The 21,051-nt window shown below is 35.4% G+C and overlaps 1 protein-coding gene across 1 annotated transcript; it reads right to left on the bottom strand.

Annotated features, from left to right (window-relative positions):
• Positions 1-9,697: 9,697 nt before the first annotated feature.
• On the bottom strand, positions 9,698-20,296 carry LOC118973211 (alpha-S2-casein-like). Its single transcript, XM_037022669.2, has 12 exons — positions 20,246-20,296; positions 18,973-18,999; positions 18,185-18,208; positions 18,055-18,096; positions 16,850-16,876; positions 16,385-16,411; positions 15,155-15,199; positions 13,759-13,887; positions 12,574-12,600; positions 11,990-12,013; positions 9,895-9,918; positions 9,698-9,801 (listed from the first exon to the last, which is right to left on the bottom strand). The coding sequence occupies exons 1-12, from the start codon at positions 20,294-20,296 to the stop codon at positions 9,745-9,747; spliced, it is 504 nt and encodes a 167-aa protein (XP_036878564.2). The 3' UTR covers positions 9,698-9,744.
• Positions 20,297-21,051: the final 755 nt, after the last annotated feature.

The raw sequence follows: 21,051 nt of genomic DNA on the forward strand, positions 1-21,051 counted from the left end.
ACTGTGTAAAGGAAGCGATTAAAGAAATGGTTATGTCAGCTTAGTCGGTCAGTGTGAAAAGTGGAACTAGACTATACACATCAGATTGTGCCTCTTATTATTTCCCTTTGAAAGAAAAAAGGCATTTGTTTACTTAGAAGCAGTGGTGGAAGAAGCTTAATAGTTAGAAATTGAAATCATCTCATCAAACATCAGTAGGGAGGCAACTGTTACAAAACATAAAGACTGCACGGCCTTGGCCTTTCTTTCTTCTGTGTTGTCCTTTGGATAATGCAGCCCAACATGGTGGCGGTGAGGTGTGATATGACAGATGAAAAAGCACAAGTAGAAATTGGCATTTCTAAATCAAACATATTTAAAAAATTCAGATTATCTCTAAAATATATTATCCTGTAAGTTCTTATACATTCTGGCCTGGTGCAGAATAAACATTGTGAACAATTTTCATTATTGATAACTAAACTTCTATATAAATAAGGTAAATTTAGTTATCAATAGTTAAATTTATATATATATATAAAATTGAATGTATATACTGTAAAATCTACTACCATTAGTATCTGAATAGACAATTAAGTATTTGTTAAGTATCTGAATAAATGAGTTATCATACAGATTTTACAATATATTACATAAAAAACTTTATATTTTCCCTTCCAGTGAAAAAGTAAATGGAAACTTGTTAATCTTGTTTGACTAGTAGTTTAATATGTGTCAGAAGATGCTATTGCTTCCCACAACTAGAATAGGTGGCTATAAAGGCGATCTAGATTTACTCAATTTTGTTAGCAAAGTAGCTTTAGACAACTAAAAGCTAACTTTCTTTAAAATTTGCTTTAAAACTGAATTCCTCAAAAATAGAACTGATGCTATTCTTTCTCCTCCAGAATGCTTCTTATTGACCTCTACATTTTATAGATTTCTGCCTTAAAATGTCATACTACCATTTCTAATCATCTTGCAAGACTTAGTTCTGCAGAGTCTCTGGCCCCTTAGGTCTTCTCTGTGCTGGTTGAAAATGCTGTGCATTTCTCTTTTCTGGTAATAAGCTCCCTGAGGGCAAGGAATGTATATCATTTTTGTATCTATTATCTCTCCCACTTTGCATGGCATGTAGTGAGTACCCAGTTAGATGTCAGGAATGCATGAGAAACTGGTGAAATTCAGGGTGTATATTTCTATTATGAGAGTATAATTTTATACCAAATGTTAACATATTAGCAATTTTAGGTTTTAATTTTCTCATGGTCAGTGATTTTGAAATGTGCTTTTCCCTTAAATGAGTTTCCCTGGGAGAAACACTTGAGTTTTCATGTAAATTCCCTTGGATAAATAGATTTTCCTATATTTCCTATAGGATATAAATATTCCTGTATCTCCAGAGAAATTTGACTTTAACTTCTATTTCAATTATTGCTTAGAATCTATGGTTATCACTGCATAGTGTTATTTCATTAAAAGTTTAGACCAATAATTAATTTTGCAAAGAGACCATTTATGCTATTCAAATGATAACATATGGACAAATTCTGAAGTGACCACGACATGAAACAATAAGAAATTACAATTTAAATGAAACTTTCTGGCAATTACTGAGCTTGTAGGTACTAAAAATAATAGATGAGCAATTTATCCCCCTGTTTGAATATTATCCCTTTTCTTGAGATCATAAAAGAGTTAGTACATATATCCGACTGAGGAAGTTAGATAATTCAAATGAATTATTTTGGTATTTGATTTTTAAGTGTTTTGCTATTTAAACTAAATAACTGTGTTGCTCATAATAACTAGTGGACTGGTATGACTATAAAGTATGCATTGGTAAGTTGTGTTCAAGGTTCATTTCTACAACTTTGTTTATATTCTTTCAGGTTCCAATTTTTCTTCCTAATTTTCTATATTCTATCCTTCCTCATTCCTTCTTGTATTTCTCACCCTGTTCTTTCAAATGACTGGTATTGATCACTCTTACTGGCACTCAGGTCACATTATTGAGTAAATAAAAGCTCTTTGTGGCTAAAGTGAATATAAGGGGAGTAGAATTAAACACAAATGATACTATTTTAATGTAAATGAGATGTTTATAGACCATATCAAAACTTAATATACCTCGCATTTTAGGTCAGAACACAAATTTATAGTGTTCTGTATTTGCCAAGATATATTCAAGTTATAGTCAATAGGATAGATGCATGTGGAATACGTATGATATTCAGAAAGAACAGCTGCCAACTCTAAGCACAGGGGTGGCCTTAGTCCACCTGCAGTCATATATTCCATGACAAGGTGATCACCTTGGAAAACTGATAGATCAGAACCTGAATTGCTATCTTTAAATGAAGAGGAGATGATTCATTTTCCTACAACAAAATGTTGTGTCCTTGGAAATGTCAGAGTATTTCCTTTAAAACACATCTCAACAAAGAGATACTGACATCTCGTAAGCGTGGTGCCCCAAGGATACAACTCATAGCCAACTTTTATAATGTGCTTTCCTGTTTTATGTTTTTAAAACTCTCCCAAGGACAGGATGATCTTTAACTATCCATCCATACTCATGAGAGAAACCCAAAGCTGAGGAGTTCTTGACAGGCTATCAAAGTTCATTTTTTAAGGCCTCACAGAGCTGAGATGTACACTTAATACTGTTTCATCTTACAGCAACGTTGAAATACGAGATGAAAAATTTGAAACAGTATTTGGGTGCAACTAGTTGTATGCTGTAGTTTTGACTGCAGGGGACTCTAGGGAGAAGATGCTGACACTGTCCTCAAGGTGTTTACATGTTAATCTGGGAGACAAACAGATATACAGACAAGTCCAGGAGACAGCTGTGTGTATTTGGGAATCATAGGATAGAGAGAGTAATTCATATGGGCAAGATGCTTTAGGAAAAATGCAGACAGGAAGAACAGTGAGGTCATCGATTTAGAGAATAATAGTGTAATTTATGAAAGAAAGGAGAGAAGTCCATGCGATATACCTGGAAGCGGTAACCACATGAAGGGATTTATAGGGATAATTACCAAGAACAAAAACAAAATGGCACGGCATAGAAAAACAGAGACCTTTGGGATGTGCTACTTAGTCTTTTTCAGGTGTGGTTTCTCATTTGCAAAATGTGAGAGTAATAGTTTTGAGAAAATAAATTGTGAAAAATGTATCTAAATCACACTGCACAGTAAATCAGTCAGTGCAGTTTGGGATTTATAGCTGCCGTTCCCATTTTTACCACTATTATTCTTATTAAGAGAGGGATTTTGTAGGGAGACTAAAGAGGATTGCTTTCATGTAGAGGATAGGCTGTGCGTCGGGACGTCTCAGAATGGAGAAAGAGCGAATGTGCACCTTTGGACTGACTTGTAGAGGGCTCTGCACGGGAGGGTGATGGTCTAATGGTCTCAGTATTTTCCACAAAGGAGGCCAACAAGGAAATCAATAGTAGAAAAAAAAACATAGAAATGAATTGAAATGCCATGTGCATTTCTACAGAAATATTTTCTTTTCCATTTTAAAAACCTCATGTCCAAGAGGAAATCCTTGTTTCAAATGGAAAACCGACAGTTTGTTGACCTGTTTTCTCAGATGTGGAGATAAATATCAAAATAAAATTGGAGTCTTATTACTTATTTTGACTCTGTCTTACATAATTTAATCACATTTTGTGATTTCTTGTTCTCTTAATACTTTATAACCGTAAAATAAATGTAACTCCTGCCAAAATTCAATGTCCCACTAAATCTGATTTGAAAAATACATCCTAAACAAAACATATGCCTAATCCAAACTTTATTATTCATCTCTTAGCAAGTTGAGCTGCCCCTACAAGTGGAATTTATTATAGTCAAATTTGGGTTTTGGTGAACCAGTATCTTTCAAGTGAGGCTATGTCATGACATATTTACATGTGACAGAAAAATAACTCCTTAGATGTCTCTATCAAAATTCATTCCTTAATTTATTGCCTTTTGGTTGGTTAAGTACATGTTGTCAAGACATTTACTCCCTCACCCTCTGATTATTCATGACATAATGACTCTAAGATGACTTTCCACCTCCAATCAATTGCTTAAGACCCACTGCCTGGCCATGCTGTTGTATTCACTCCACCCTGAAGGACTCCTTGAAAGTTTCCATCCCGTGGTTTTCTTGCCATGCTCAGCTCTTTGGTGTTTTCTCTCCGCTCTGCAGGCAGCCTCCTCAGGGAACTTGCTCTCACTGCCTCTACTGCTGGAGCTGTGCTCCCCCGGCTGACTCTCACACTCTTTCCACCTCGCTGGTGAAGCTTCAGCCTGCCGCAAGGGCCCTTCCTGACCACCCTACCTGAAACATTCTCCCATTACTCTGCCTTCTGCTTCCGCAGTGCGGGTATCACCACCTGGCATAGCCTGTATTGTTCCTCTTCTTGCCCCTAGGATTCGAATGTGAGCACTATGCAGCCTACATCTTTGCTTTGTTTTCTGCTGTTCAACCCTATTTGGAAAACAAGTTTGGCATGTCCTACGTGCACAGTGTTTGTTGAAAAAAGTCTCAATGGCTGACAGAAAGTCTCAGCAGGTTTAAGTTCTCAGTGCCTGCCTCACTCTTCTGGTGGATTCCCATCTGGGCGAGCAGGGCATGTGACTGGGGACTGGAGCGTCTTGGTGAAAGCTGTCTGGCGGGAACAGAAGGGAGCACAAACGGATTGGCGGGATGTTAGACGGAGGACTAAATCACGCAGAGAACACAGCTGTAGTTGGTCCTACAAGCTTGTAGCATCACATATATCAGGTGTAAGGGGCACTCCTGAGATTAAGGGCCCTTAGTGTACTCAGTTACTTCCATGCTGTCCATACTGGACTGACGGTAATCGTTATAGAACTGGTTATTGTAGTGACAGTGACCTGTTTTGTGTGTGACGAGCAGAAAAAAAGGCCATACAGCTAAGATGCTTTTCAAATTTTAATGTTTTGGCAAAAGATCTGTGGTTTTATATCTCAGAAAAAGTGCTGAAAAGACTTTAGTTAATCATTAAGATGGTGAATATGATAGCACAGTCCAGATCTGGTATATCCAGCATGATCTGAAAGGAAGAGTTCAAACGATACAGAAAATGTCCCTCACAATCTCCTTTTGGCTTCTTATTGTTGCCTTTTCAGCAAGCATGTCAAAATGTATTTAATGTGACGTTCTATGGTAGGTTAGAAACCTATGTAGAAATGATTTTTCCACTCAAATCTGTAAATACAAAGAAAATACTTGATTAAATGTAAGTCTATATTCCAGAGTATATCTGTAAAACATGTGTATATATATTAAGTGCATAATTCATCTCTTAGCAAGTTGAACTGCCCCTTATGTTTGAAGTATAGATGTGTAACTATACATTCTGTGTAGCAGAAATATAGCTAGTTATATTTATTACTAATATTTGTCTAGTGGGAACATAATTGGGCCTAAGTATTTGTTATACAAATGATGAAATAGTTGATAGTTAATATCCAGATCCTGCAATGTTTCTATTAAATGCCTCCCTTAAATGAGAAATGTTTATATTTTTCAGCAAATCTGAAAGGGACATTTTCTTTATTTTTAATTTCCAAGTATTTATGGGGCATTTTATCCAACTGTTACTTCTTTTAATGACTATTTCTTGTTTTGGTTAGACTGTAGGTTTGTCAAATAGTCATATTTAGCAAAATGTCTTTCCATAAAATTTTAAAACTCTCTTCATGAATAAATCCATCCCAATTCAATTTGTTAAACACCATTTAATTGTAGGTTTATTTTGTAAACATTCCATTAAGTAAATTAACTTCTTCCAGTGCACATCCTTCTGGCATTTCTTACCGTGTCTATTTCTGAGTTCCCTAAAGGTCAAAGTTCAGTCCTTAATGCAAGCTATAAATTTGCCATTTCAACTACCACCATATCATGGTGATAATTCTAATTTGGCACTAAGTATACTTTCTTAAAATTTGTTTCTCCTTCTAAAAACTGAAGTTTAGGGATATTGGAGTCAGTATTTCATTACTATCTATCAAATTTGTCATTTACTGACACATAATAAGTAATCCCCAAATTTCAAAAAACCCAAGTGCAGCCCAGCTCTTATCCACATCAATCATGTTATTACTTTTCTCACATACATTGATTTGGAAAAGTTGCCTGAACCCTTCCACCATCAGGAGGACAAAACTAAAGAAGAGAATCAAGCTGTGGGGCCAATACCATTAAAAGGTAAAAATCACTCCCTTCAACTAGTGTCCAGTGGCATATGTGTGCAATGTGGCCTCAGGAGTGAAGTGTTTCAGAGGAAGGGCTCTAGTGTTGAGCATCTGGGGTAGAATCCTGCCTCTTCCACTAAATACATGCACTGTGATCCTGGGTATTTCCTTCAACCTCATGGTGGCTTGTACCATCATGGTGGCTAGTGTTAGCCTCACAGGTCTCGGTGAGCATGAAACCAGTTAATTCTGTCAAAGGGCTTAGAGCTGGGGCTGACACATTGGAAGCACTCAGTACATAGCAGCTATTGTTACTGGGTTCACTGTTGTATACTTTGTCATGCTGACTCTTTGTACTCATTACTTTACCTCACAGGCACGTAGGATTGGACCAACAATTTAAATTTGGAGATGTAGCTTAAGAAAGTAGATCCAAGAGTTTGCATCACAGGGACAAAAGAGGGGACTGTCCAGAGCACCTTCACAGTGGCTCACAGTTGACTTGGGTCTCTGTCATGACTCTCACTCTGTTATGGAGGCAAATATAACCTTGGTTGACATCTCCAAGGGAGGGACAGTAACCACAAGTAGGAAACTAGGCCTTATCTATTTCAAAAGGAAAGTAGTATCAATGAGTATTTCTAGAGGAATTGCTGCAAGAATATTTGTCATAAAACAGCTCAAATAATAACGACAAGCCTAAAAAAATATACCTCTGCACCCCAGCAGAAATGATGAATCTGAGCTTCCTACCCAAGCTAAACATGAAACAAGAACTTTTGAATGACTAGTGTGGCTATTTGTGTGTGAAGATTTTTACTTAGAGCCATTTTTTTCTGCCTGATTGTATCCTTGTCCTGAGTAGAAATTTTCTATTTAGGAAAAAAAGGTACAAAAAGCATGTCTGTAGATATTAAAGAGATAACTCATTCATGGATCACAATGTTTATAGCACAAATTTAAATATTTTATGAGCCAAACCATAATTTAAATAAAATTTAAGGAAGTTATTTAAAGATTTTCCACTGATGCTTTACTCTTAACTGAAGATCCTATTTAAATTATTGCTCAATGTCTAGTTTTATAAGCATTTACCTAAATTCAAATACCAGAGGTTATTTCAAAACTCTTAAATGATTCTCTGAAAAAAAATTAATGTTAATGCATTTTAATTAAAAGAGAATGATTGCATTTTACTTAAAATATGTAGCATTTTTTCAGCTTCTAACATTCAAACATAAGTTATGAAGTTGCCTTCTCTACAGTGACAAGGCTCTCAAATGCTACATGCCTGTCTAGGAAACTCGATTACTTGGGTAACATCAAACTTAAAAATATAATCCAGAGAACTGTCAGATCTAGGATCACAACAGTTCTGAGGCTAAACCACTAATGTTTATAATAAATGTTAGTCTTCTGGATTCTGTTTCTTGCTCTGCTATTACTACTCATGCTAAAAAAAAAAAAAAAGAGCTCCTTCAATGAAATGACTCATTAAATGAGGTAGGCTAATATGTAGCTTGGAAAATCTGAAAGGGTAGAAATTGTACTCATTTATATTTCAGACTTTTTGTAAAATAAATTACTATTATCTATAGCTTTCTATCTCTGTAAATTACTGTAGGAGTCTAGCAAAATACATACCCAAATGTTTTGGAAATTAAAATCCAGGTTAAATGAAATTTTTTCACTATTATGATTTTATATTGTTAAATTCGAAACATACGTTTTTACTTTTTCACTTCGATTACCAACTGCGGAATTTAATTTACATTTGATTTTATATCTGAGATCTTGGGTTGCTTTTCCTTATATAGTACCTTTACATGTCCTTTCTCATAAAAGACAATGATACTTTTGCTATTTAAAAAAATAAAATTACCAAACTTGGAATAATCGGGTAGGTGTTTTCCTGAACGCCATTCACAGCTACCTGCTGTGGATGAAGAGCCTGGGGATACTGGGGGAAGGTGGACTTCTGATAAAACTGGTTGATTTTCACCTAAAAAGAAGTAAGATTATTAACAATTACCCCTCATTTAATATTCTCCAAGGTTCAAAAGGGAACTAGACAGAACCAAATGAATTATAAGAGAATTTCTAAATTATTACAAGCAGACCCAACAAAAGCAGCATTTTCTAATATATAAATCACTGTACATATTTTTCCATATAGAATGAACTACAGATTGAAGAAATCCTGTAGCTAATTTAATCACTGACACAAAACTGTCTGAGAGGAAAGAGAAAATTTATAGTAAAAAGGCAAGAAGAGAAGATTTTTTGCATTACTGAATACCTCAGTTTACCATTTCCTTTTCCTTTCTGGTCTTTAGAGTCAAATGGCCTTAGCCTCATTTTTCATGATTTAATCACTGGAATCTCTGACTCTGAACCAGTTGCTTAATCTCCCTGAGCATCACTTACATGCAGGACTGTGAATTAATATAAAGAGAGCATTTTGTGTACTGTCAGTCACCTATTTTATGTACAAAGAACACTCCTTCCCTCCAAATTCTTTCTTTATGTCTTCTTCATAAGCCTTATCATAGATTATTGCATGGAAAAAAGTTTGAATGAAAATGACAATTTCCCACAGAATAATTCCCACTCTCATAATGCAAAGCTATTTTCTTAACTGCTAGTGTACAAGTGTAGAGTGGATTCATGGCTGTGACATCCACTTGCAGCACTGGCCAATGCTGCTGGAACGTTTTGACTAAATATAAAGAAAGCCTTCACAGCGATTAGAACTAAAACCTATGGCTTTCAGGTCACAGGATTATGGGTGGTGAGCATTAAAGCAAATCATTCTTGGTTATAAAAGTTGTAGAAGAAATTTCTACATTGTGTAGAGGATGCTAGGAAGTGTACCTAGTACAACTAGTGCATTAATTGTATCCCTAGTTGTCTATTATATAGTTTCCTTATATACCTGAAGCACCCTCACAAATTTCTTGGGGAGTGTGCAGTGTACTGCTCTGTTCACTTTTTGGTAGAAGGTATGGTAACTGACAGGGGTTCAGTACTTAAGCAATATCACAGACATAAAAAGTGGTGCAGCTGGAGTTGGAATAAAAAATTCCTGCCTTCAAAGCCTGTGCTCTTTTACTGAGATACATGTGTCTGTCCACAGAGATTGCGAATAAGGACTACTGCTGTTTGAAAATAGTCACTAAAGGCTAATTTTGAGAAGTCAGAACATGATATGCTGTCTAAGAGAAGCTGGAGTGCAGTTGCACTCTGTGGATACTGACCAGGTCATCTGAAAACAAACAAACAAACAAAACACATTGTCTGTGATCTACAACTGTTTCCAAATCAATCTCATAAATGCTCAAATTCATTTTTCTTAAAAGATAGATCCATATATATACATATATATATAAAGAGAAAGACAGTGGTTGTAACTGCCACAACAATAACATAAACAGGTCTTACTTTGAATGTAATTTTAAAATTTTACTTGGAATTGAATTAGAAGGGATGGTTTTGCAGGAAGAAAAGTGATTATTCATTTCTGTGAATTAAAAGTCTATTAAAAAATTACCAGCTGTTTCAGGTAAGTCTTTTCTTCATCAGTCAGCTCAGTTTTCTGTTAGAAACCAAAAGCAACAGTTAAAAGAACACACAAGAAAGCACTTTGGGATAATACTAATGGCATTTCATTTTAGCGAGTATGACTTACCTCTGGGACTACTTGAGTGGATTCCTAAGGAAAAGAAAATAAAACCAGCCTCACTGGGATGACACAAAAGTGGTTGCATCCTACGGGTCAGAGGTAATAGCTGAGGCTAATGAATAATGCCGAGCCAGTGCGCTACTAGTGAGAAATACAGTCCTAATGACTGAATGTAGGATTCGCTTAAGAATGGATGCAGTAAAATATTCATATCAGAGCTCACACTCGGTGTGAACATACTAACACACTGCTGAAGGAAAGTTTTATTAGTGCATCTCCTTCCACATATATAAAATCATGAAAAAGGACCACACAGAGTAGGCATGGAACACAGTGATCACATGGGCCTGGTGAGGTGTGAAGCCTAAGAAAGCCTGTGTGTCGCCTCTGCAGGTGGACTAGGTACAGCTGGAGACTGACACAACCTTGAGAGAAAAGGTGAGCATGTTTGCTAGGGCACTGCTGAGGGCCAGCTCCATCTGCACCTCAGGCCGCCATACACGCTGCACTGCCTCCAAGGCCCCTTTGCCTCTGTGTCACCCCGCTAGCTCTTTGTGTCACAACAGCTGCACCAGTCACCTGCACAACTTTCATAACTCACTCTCGTATTCAACCCCCCAGTTAATACTGGGAGAGGAGAACTATAGGGAAATCATAGGCTCCTGATTACATATGTGACTATTTGAAAAAATTATCCAAAGAATCAGAAAAATATATGCATTACCAAGGATATGGAAAAAGTGTAGTTAATGTTGGCTAAGTGATAGTTAATGTCATATCCAAAATAACTCTGAGTTTAGTGTACTTATTACACAGTTTTTCTTTTATTTCTGTTGTTTATTTTGAGGCAACTTTGTTAAAAAATTAGTAGCTTCTAATTTGCTATAAGTAATACCACAGTGAAAATATCTGCTATTCAGTTGTTTCTTTGACTTTAAATGAAAGTGTCACTCATCTCATTAGACTAGCTGCTAAAAATTTACTTAAGAAATTAAAACATTGAGAAAAAAGAATCTAAATCTAACTACCAGGAGGAGTGAATCTGCAGCAATACCATGTCTTAATGGCTTGGGTATGAAAAAGATTTACATGTACCCCCATGAACATTAATATAGCAGGCAAAAATGAGGGGAGTAGAGAGAATCCTTTCAAAAAGTTGTAAAGTCAGTGCTATTTTTAAAACCAGTGTAAAACTTAGACAAAATAATTCAATATAAAAGGAAATAATCTTAAATGAGGGAATTAAGAACAATTAAAGGAAAACACCCATGTGTCAAATAAAAATTGCACTTCCATGCAATAAAATGATCTGGTTTGTGATAGAAGAAATTTGCTGACATGCCACTAAACCTCTTCTCATGAACATTTATACTGAATGTTTCTGTATAGAAATAAAAATACCCTATGTATCAACCATATTCTTTGAGGTTTTCTCACAGAAAGAAAAGAACAAACATGTTATCATTTTATGAATTTTACAGAATTTCTTATTGGATATAGCAAGAAAACCCATCTTCAATAAAGAGAAGAGAATGGGTTCATTTCCTCTGTTTGGATTGTATGTAAGTTCCCAAACTGTGGAAGCACACATTGCTTGTTTTATGGGTATATAACCTCCACAGGGAGTGGAATTTACTTTTATCCATTGTTGTAAACAAATTTCTGGATTCATTTAAGGAACATAGTATGAGATAAATACACATTTCTTAAGTAAAGAAATATTTAAATTAGTAGATTAAGAAGCATTTTATATATGGTGTTTACTGCAAGTCACATCATTGGTTGTCTGTGTAAAGGTATGTTTTCAAATCTGCATTTTGGTAGTTTTATGTAAAATGTTTTAGAGTAAACTTCAGGAAAAATACTTGGTGACCGACCATTTGGTTAAATAAGCAAATATCATAACAAATTTAATTTTCAAGGATTTTATGAAAATTGAAACCACTAAATGATAAGACCTCCATTCCTCATGAGAATGATGAACTTAGGGCATGGGCTGAGCCCTGCATTTATTTACATGATAAATAACATGTATTGTATAACCATTTTGAAATAAAAAATAACTTTTACATTTGATTTAATTTTGTTAGTTGTGACTTACTTCCTGGGAGATTCTGGTAGATTCCTGAGAAAAATAAGGAAAGAATGCATCTTGATTACTTATCCACTGAAATATTATTTTCCCACCATTTCATTATTTTCACAAATTAAATAAACACAAAGGAACAAATCTAGGTAAATCATTTCATGATATTTAGGGTGTCTTTAGGGTTAGGTATGCAATGTGGCCCAGAATATATTTGGAAATTAGAACTTAATGTATGAACTGGAGTCCTTTCTCCAGGTGGGATTCCTCTCATCCACTTCATAAAATTGAGGATGGACAGTAGGTAATATGATTATTCAGTGACCTCTAGCGAAGGAAATGGTATTGAATGTTTTGCTAAGGTACAAATCTGAACAAATTTGAACATACCTGACCTTGCTAACTGAGTGTGTACAGTTTTAGGCTGCTCACCTGAATGTTTCTTATCATTGCCACACTTGTTATTTTTATTTTCTCTAATTGTATAACTCACTTTATACATGAAATATAAAAATTTAGATAAAAGACAGTATTGACAGAACTTAGTATCTGTATCTGGACATCACAGTCTTGTCATCACAGGAAATCCCCTTACTCACCTCGCTGGAGGAGTGGTACTCTTTTCCCTACATCAAAACAAGAAAATAAACTTCACTTTTATAGCCTAGATAAATGACCATGTAGGGCATTGTTTCCTTTCTAGAGAGAACTAAGATGAATTGGGCTTTCTTGGCCAAATTGCTGTGGTTTCCTAAAGTAGCAATACACAAATGATTCAGTGTTTAAAATAAATTAATATTCTAACAATATATTTATTATTTTTAGGAGCTGGCTTAAATGATGAATTGTACATATTCAAGTTACTACATTTTAGTATTCAGACTACTATCTGTAGGAATGTGTTAAGAAATACTACAATATTTTAACAGGACTGTATTTTTCCCAGGTAAGGAAAGGTATACTTAATTTTATGATAAATACTAAAAAAATATTGGGCAAATTATTTTCTGTTGATAGGAGTTTGAAAATTAAAGCTTTTCCTTGGTAAAAATAACTGACATAACAATAGAAATAACACCAACTGTGGTAAGAGCACTGGTATATTAGTCACCTATTAGTGACTGACACTTACTGTTACCTGAGCAAAACGTTTTATTAAAGAATTGAAGTTACAAAAAAAGATAAGGGACAAGGTTGTTAAGACAAATAGAATCTAAGGAACAAGGGACTCTTCTTCCATGTGTAAGATTAATCATTGAAACATCTTTCTTCTCTTCTCCTGAATTGTATTTATAGCTCAATTCTGGGAGTATTGACTCCACAGCTCTTACTGTTTACAATTCAGTGCCTGCTTCCTCTGTTCAGTTTCCTGCTTTGCCGCTTCCTGTTCATGTTTGAAAATGTCTTGTAAGCCAAAAACAAAGTGGAGATATTAACTACATTGTTGGCAAGTGGTTTCATTTTTTTAAAGGTCAGGGTTTTTGTAAAATGGAGATGATAGTGTCCACCCCTGTCTTCCTCAAGGACTGCTGTCACAATCAAGTAAAATGATATATATTTGCTTACACAGCTCAACTTAACCTTACTTATGATCAGTGTTAATAGTGCTATTTTTATACTATTTTGACTATAGGAGTATTGACTTAATTTCAGTCCTAGAAAATTGTATTTAATTTGTTTCATATATTCGAAATGACTGAAACATTTTTTTCCCTCTGGTTTATCCAATGATATTTTCTTTCAAAAGAAAGTAAAGAAGATACAAACAAAAAAGCAGAACTTACCTGAAGGGGAAGCAGATGATATTCATTTGTCTTAATGTGATTCCAGGGGTACCTAACTTTCTGACGCAGATTATAACTGTGAAGATATTGGGGAGAACTCAAGTCCTGGTAAAACTGGTTCATTTTGTACTGGAAGGAAATAAATATATTAGTATTTATACCAGAATTGCATCTTCTATAAGGGCCAGAGCATACCTGGACCAACCAAATGAATTAAAACTTTATTTAGAGAAAAATCTAAATGATGCTAAATTCACAAAGAAAAGGAGTTTTTAACCTAAAGTTCAAAATAACAGTGTTCACATATGTAGACAAGCTTCAGAATGGAAAACCTCATTTGATTAATTAAACTTTCCAGATGAAAACACCTGATGGAAAAAGTAAGAGAATGTGTAAAAAGGGGCATGGTAGATTACCAAGAACACTGTCTTATTTGTAATTTCTTTTTTTCCAGTGGTTGAGAACACCTGGGATTGGAGTGGGGCCAACTCAGCTTCTATACCCATGGCCCTGGGCTGGCTGCTTGACTCTCAGACACATCAGGTGCACTGCAGTGTCATATGAATTGATGTATATGGAGTGGTGTTTGTATAGGACCCAAAACTATGTCCTTCTGAATAAATATTCTAGTAAGTTCCTACTTTGATTTGGCTATGGATACTTGACCATAGGTGCTCTTAAAACAGCATCTTAAATCTTGGAAAATGTTCGGTTCAAGTAGATGCCAAGAAAACAGGTGTGTAGAGAGTCGATGTGTCTTTAGATTTGCCTGGAATAAGTGTTGGATGGACACATGTTTATGATAAGAATGGTACCAAGAAGAATGTTATTAGAAGTATTTAGAAGGACTATTCGAGCAATCAGAACTTTCTATAGATAAAATGGTAGCTCAGTATGAAGCTGTTCCTGTTATAAAGGATTTAGTACTGCTTTTTCCTATGTGTATAAATTAATAAAAACTGCTATCTTTTGGTGCATTTTATGTACTTCAGTATTCTACTATGTAGTTGCTATATTGTCCAACCTTGTCTTCACAAAATCCTGCAGAATTAGTATTACTAATTTCAGTTTTAGCTGATGAAAATGTAGTTGGGGTGGTTAAATAATACCTTCGGAGCATGGTCAGAATAGAAGTCACCTGGTTTGCCTGGCATTGCTATTTCTCTGGTCCCCAAAAGATGGCTTACGTGACCTCCTATGGTGTAGGATGAGAGCAATGAAGTCTTTTTTTCCTTAACAGTATTTACATATGACAGAAACCTGAATAGTATAAAGTAATTTTTATCATAAATGTGGTGGTAAATATTTCTTTGAGAAGAAATGGTAAGTGATCATTTGGGAGAAGACTCTTGACTATATTCTTTTACTTGCAGTAATAAAATGTATAAAAAATTACCAGCTGCTTTAGATAGACCTGTTCTTCCTCAGTCAGCTCAATTTTCTGTTAAAAAACAAGGCACACGTTAGGGACACTTTTTAAAAACCTAACTATTTCCTGATTATTAACTTTGTGAACCATAGTTACATCAGTGAGGATGTCAGCAATTGCCTAAAGCTGCAGGTAGAAAAATAGCTTTACTGACATTACTTGTCCGTAAAAAAATTTATAGAAATTAGGAGCAGTAAGTTGAGTATCAGAATCCAAGCCATGAGCCCTGAGAAATGAAGTATATTTATTAAGAATGAAATTGGTTAAAATATTTATCTTCAAGACGCTCCTTCTCTTTTAGTCATAAAAACATGACTGAAAATGTGTCTTATTTCAAAGACATCAATTTCAACAATGATTTTGAGAATTTCATAGGTTTGACAGAGAGTGGGCAGAACAAAGCAGCAATACAGATCTGGAGCGGGGTGTGGGCCAAGTAGGCCTTGTGGGCTCTGTGTCAAAATGACAGACTAGGCCGTTGCTCTCAGTTTAGCTCTTAGAATTACAAGCAGAGGAAGGGCAGGCGAGCTCCCCAAGGCGCTGAGTGTGAAGAACCCAGGCACCGCGGGAGCAAGGCCCTGTCCTGCCGCCTGCTCTTCCAGGACGCTCCTCCCACGTCGTGGCTTTCCCACCACAGATGGAGTTTCCTGTACTGGCTACCTACACCATTCTGAACCCAAATCTTCCTCAGCCCTCTTACAAACGGTCTCAAAATTTTATGTGCATCAGTATTACTAGACGCCTCACTAAATTCAGATTCTTAGCTCCAGCTCAAACTCTGATTCAGTAGGTATGGGGTGGGGTCTCAGCATTTATAATTCTCACAGTTTTCCCAGTGTTACCAACAGCACGCATCTGGGGATAATCTTTTGAGCACGGGTCCTCTAATGCCAGAGAGAGGGCTGCCAGAGTGAAGCTTTGTGGAAGGTAATCGGCAAACTTTTGACCTGGCACAGGCTTGATTTGGCTGTAATTTTCTAATGGAGTCACATTGAAAGCAGGGTCGAATGAATAACGCTTCTTAGGAAGACTCAATTTCAGCCAACAAAAAGGTTTTTGAGTCATGAAAATAGGTTTCTCCATTATTTCTCTTGAACATGTGCATTTGCTAAGGTTGATCACACTATTGTATAATACCAATGAAAAGCTGCTGGATCTTGAAATACTTCTTTGACTTTAAATGAAAGAGTATTTTACCTCACTAGATGAACTCTTAGAAGATTCCTAAAAAATGAAAAATAATAATATAGTAATAAACATCTGATGCAGGAAGAACTTGAAATTTCAGTATTATTCCTTGAATATTACTAGTTACTTCAGATATGCTCCATATCAATTACCAACCTCATTGTTACTATTAATTGTCAAATGGATTGAAATAAAATCAATAAAATGAGTTTTCATAGGTACCTTCTATTAATCACCACTGGATTAACAATAACAAGGCTAAATATTATCTGCTGTTTCAATGGTAGTATCTCCAGTGTGAGCATAACAGAAAATCTGGGGGGGATGAAATTATTAAACATGGGTTGAAATGATAATATTAAGCAATTTAAAATATTTTCTTAGTGTTTTAATATGAAACATTTCTACAGGCTACCATTAATACTTAATATTCTATATAAAAATGTCAATTAAATATAGTTAACAATGTCTCACCATTTCACCAGTCTTCTTTATTCTTTCCTAATTAAAAAAGAATTAGATACATTATCCCCACATATAGTTAATAATATATTTTACTGAATATCAAGAGAATACACATCTTTCATAGAGAGAAGCATAAGGATGAATTCATTTTCATTTACAGGTTGGTATGAATTAGATCAAAATCTCTTAGCTGGTAATATATATGCCAAGAGAGGTAATTGGAAATGTCAGCACCATGACGGAGCAATGTTGTCTGTGCATTCACTGTTATGTCCCAGAGCCGAGGACGGCCTCTGGGGCATAGTTCTTTCTCAGCGAATGTTTTTAAGTGAATGATGGACTGGACAATTTAGGGGCAATATGGGTAAATTTTTAATGAATATTCAAAACTAAATACTTATTTTACTGCATAATAAAACATGTATAATGCAGTCATTAAACCTGAGATTTGGTAGAAATGAAAGCCTATTCCTATTAAAAAGAAATTTATTTAACTTTTAAAAAGTAAATTTTGAAAAAAATATTAAATATTAGCCTAACTGATTAAAATCACAGAATGAGGAGGCCTCTGTCCTCTATGGGTACTAATTGGAAAAGTATTTAGTGGGTTAGTTGATTCACACACATGTAAATATTCTTCAATTGAAGTCATGACATCAAGTCATGACATGTAGATGTTTTTGTCCTGATTTTCAAATATTCTTGATATTGAATATATTTTTCCCTTGTGTTAATTTCACTCAAAATGATTTTAAACTATGTATTACAATCAGATTCAAAATCAGAATATTATATGTACAGGGATTTGGAGCAAGTGTGCCCCTGAAAACAAACAATTCAGAACAAATTTAAGTCTTGATTCCAGAGAGATGTACATTCCATGATTCCTGTATAGAATTTTTTGTCATAAAGTTAAATTTATAAAAGACAATGGTGAACCAAAAATGTCCAGAATCATGTGTTGAAAGTCAAGAGGATGGGCCATGAATAGGTACTCCTTTCAGAGAAACGACTCTGAAAACTTGGTTCACAAATGGAACATACATGTGTTTTCCTGGAATCCTTTTCACATAATTTCACAACGAAAACATTGCCCATTTCACAATTCAAGATGAAAAAACAATGCTCATATGGACAGGGAAGACAGTAATACAACTGATAGAAAAGATAACTTATTAAGCAAACAAAAAGACACACTAATGAATGAATTTTACCTGACTCGTTTGGAAGACCCCATTACTGTCCTCCCAGTATTTCTGAAAAAATAAATAATATTCATTTTACAGGCATAAAAAAATGAAACATTATTCTTAAATATATTTCAGGAAGGAAGTTATGACTTACCTCTTCAGAGATGTTGGCAGATTCCTTAGGAAAGAAATTGATAATGCATTTTTTACGTAATTAGGATATTTTTATTCATCCTACCTAAGGAAATATCAAGCCACACTCACTGTGATGTAATTCAACAGAACATACTTCGCCTTTGACTGAATTACAGAATAATTTGAGCCAAAATTTCATTCTCCCTACATAATTAACTAATTATATTTTAAATAGTTTTTCTTGCACTCTCAGTTTACGTATGTGATAGCTCAATGACAACATTTTTGCAAATACCAACAGCAAAGCAAGAAGGAGCAATTGTATTTGTCCTCTGCACAATTTCTTTTTACTTTCTCTCTTTGATTTTTAAATGAAATCCATAGCAGAACAACAGGACATTTCTTTGGGTGACAATAAAGGAACTTTGGGCAACTGTTACATACCCGTGGGCAGAAAACATTTGGAAATTAGCACTTAATATGGATTCACATGCGCGTGAGTCCCTCATTGCAGAAGCAGATAAAATGGATTCCTGTCATTGTATACACAAGCACTCCCCGCCTAACTACTGTACTAATGGCACAATTATTGCAGGACTGGTTGTGAAGCTAAGGAAAGTATACATATCTAGTCTGTATACATTTGGAAGCATAGATTTCAGTTTACTATCTTCAAATTTTTAGCACTTCAAATTTACCATGATTCTGTAGCTCTAGTGTTACTGATTACAAAGGGGGACTGATTCACTATGGATATACTATGTGCTGGTAGGTGCCAGGAACTGTCTTCTTAATAAAGGGCCTTACCTCACTGGAGGAGACACGCTTTATCTCCTGTGTAAACAACAAAAACAAACACAAATTAACTTACATGGCTCATTTACAATATCAACATGAATCTCTGCCTCTACTGTTTAATGCCAAAGATATTTTAAAAACATTGATTTTTTAGGGGAATATAGAAGTAAAGGGTCTCCTTCAAACATGCATTTTCCTTCCAAATGTAATCAATAAGCAATGTAACATTGCCCTGAAGTTCATCTGTGACACAAGTACTGCTAATATCCTGATCTGCTGGTTACCAGCACATCTCTCTGCTTTTACTTAGTAACCTTGTTTATTAAAATGGAGATTGAGGCCAACTATTCAATAGAAAGACAGGAAAGGGATGGTGTGTCTAGTGGGACTTAAAAGACAAGATACCACTGATCCTGCCCCCTAGTGACAACTGAAGCCATGTTGTTTTTTTAACTAACTTGTTTGTATTAAAAATAGAACTCTCACTTTAGACTTATTCTTAAATCAGCTACAAATATAAGAAGGCAAAAATGCCTGTTTGTGTCTCTTCTTAACAGGATGTGTTTTATAGCAAAGTCTCTGACACCACAACTAAAACTGCCCTCAGGGGAGAGGGAGATGCTGGGCTGGGAGGGATGTGGGTGTGTGAGTCCCTCCTGAGAACGAGGGCGGTAATAATGCCAGAAGATTGAATGATATTTACTGTAACATGAAGGTTAATGTGTGTGTGTGTGTGTGTGTGTGTACTTACATGTTTAAGAGTGCATTTGCATATAATTAGTTACATTCTCACTATTTTATGAGATGAGTATCATTTGGTGAGTAATTTACCAAGTTACCATTCCTATCTAGACCTACAAATTTGTCCTCTGTCATGTTCTTGTTTTGTAGTTTTTCATCAAGGTGTCTCAACTGTTTTTATCCAGATCACCAAATTCTGTCACTGTATTGGCAGCTGACTTTGGAATACCGAATTACAGTGGTGGGACAATTCCCAAGACAAAAGGAGTGGGAATAGTTCCTCCATAAATTTCCAGCATATATTCCAACATACTATGGAGGGGAACGTATGTTTTTCCTGCTATGGAGATAGCTTCTCCAACACTACACTGAAGATATTCATAAAATGTTTGTTCACCTTCACAGATTGCATAAGATAGGGTCGATACTACCTTTGGTTACATACTTAGTCTCTTTTTCATTGCTGTCCATGTCTGTATCTTCTGCATGTAGTAAAAGTTTCACTCTTACATGTTTAAATTATGTGTCCCGTTATGCTTACTTGCTTTGCCAGAGCAACAGCCAAAAGGCAGGTAAAGATGAAGACCTTCATGGTTACTTGGTCCTGTGAAAACATATACAGAAAATCACTAATGTATTTTACCTTCTTAAAGTTCCATATTCTGGTGTTCATATATGTCTTATTATCTTTAGAGAGATAATGGAGAAAAGACAATGAAGATTAGTCAAAGGAGAGGCTTTAAAGAATGTCTTGAATATGGATCCCTCAGTTTATTTTGAAACAGTAACTTTTATTGTTGTTGTTCAACAGGACGTGATTTAAAGCCATACTTGCTAAAATGTGAAAACTTCACACAGAAGTTGTCAGTTCACAGGATTAATCTCCACCAGAAGGCATTTTGTGAAGAATGGGCTCTCAGAAATACAAAATACCACAGGAACTATCTTTTAAATCAGATTTCTGGTGAAACAGTGCAGCCTGCCTGCCTCCTAAGTTGAAGTAGCTGGTGGAAATAACCAGGTTGGGTATCAGGTGTGCTACTAGCCCCAGCTTGACCCTGGACTGGCTGCCGAAGCTTCCACAAGCCGCTCAACATCACCCGGCCTCATTTAACACATGAACAAATGTGTCATGAATGGCATGACTTCTAAGGTCCTGTCCAGCCACATCAACCTCTAATTCCATCGCTATGCACAAACTCACAAGGTTTTTGACCACTTATAAATTCAATTTTTTCCCCTGTGATTGTGTGAATAAGTAAAAATTGAAGTATACTTATGGTTTTCCACATACTCTATTCATTATAGTGTACATACATAAATCTATTTTTAAAGAATAATATTCAC

The sequence above is a fragment of the Manis javanica genome, chromosome 5 (assembly GCF_040802235.1).
Source record: "Manis javanica isolate MJ-LG chromosome 5, MJ_LKY, whole genome shotgun sequence".
NCBI classification, from domain to species: domain Eukaryota; kingdom Metazoa; phylum Chordata; class Mammalia; order Pholidota; family Manidae; genus Manis; species Manis javanica.

Bases quoted from the DNA above. Each gene is read 5' to 3' on its own strand.
- LOC118973211 (XM_037022669.2), bottom strand. From the start codon at position 20,296: ATGAAGGTCTTCATCTTTACCTGCCTTTTGGCTGTTGCTCTGGCAAAG. The intron at 19,000-20,245 runs GTAAGCATAACG...TTGTTTACACAG, and splicing joins CTGTTGCTCTGGCAAAGCAA to GAGATAAAGCGTGTCTCCTC. The intron at 12,014-12,573 runs GTGAGTAAGGGG...TATTTTTCTCAG, and splicing joins AGTACCACTCCTCCAGCGAG to GAATCTACCAGAATCTCCCA.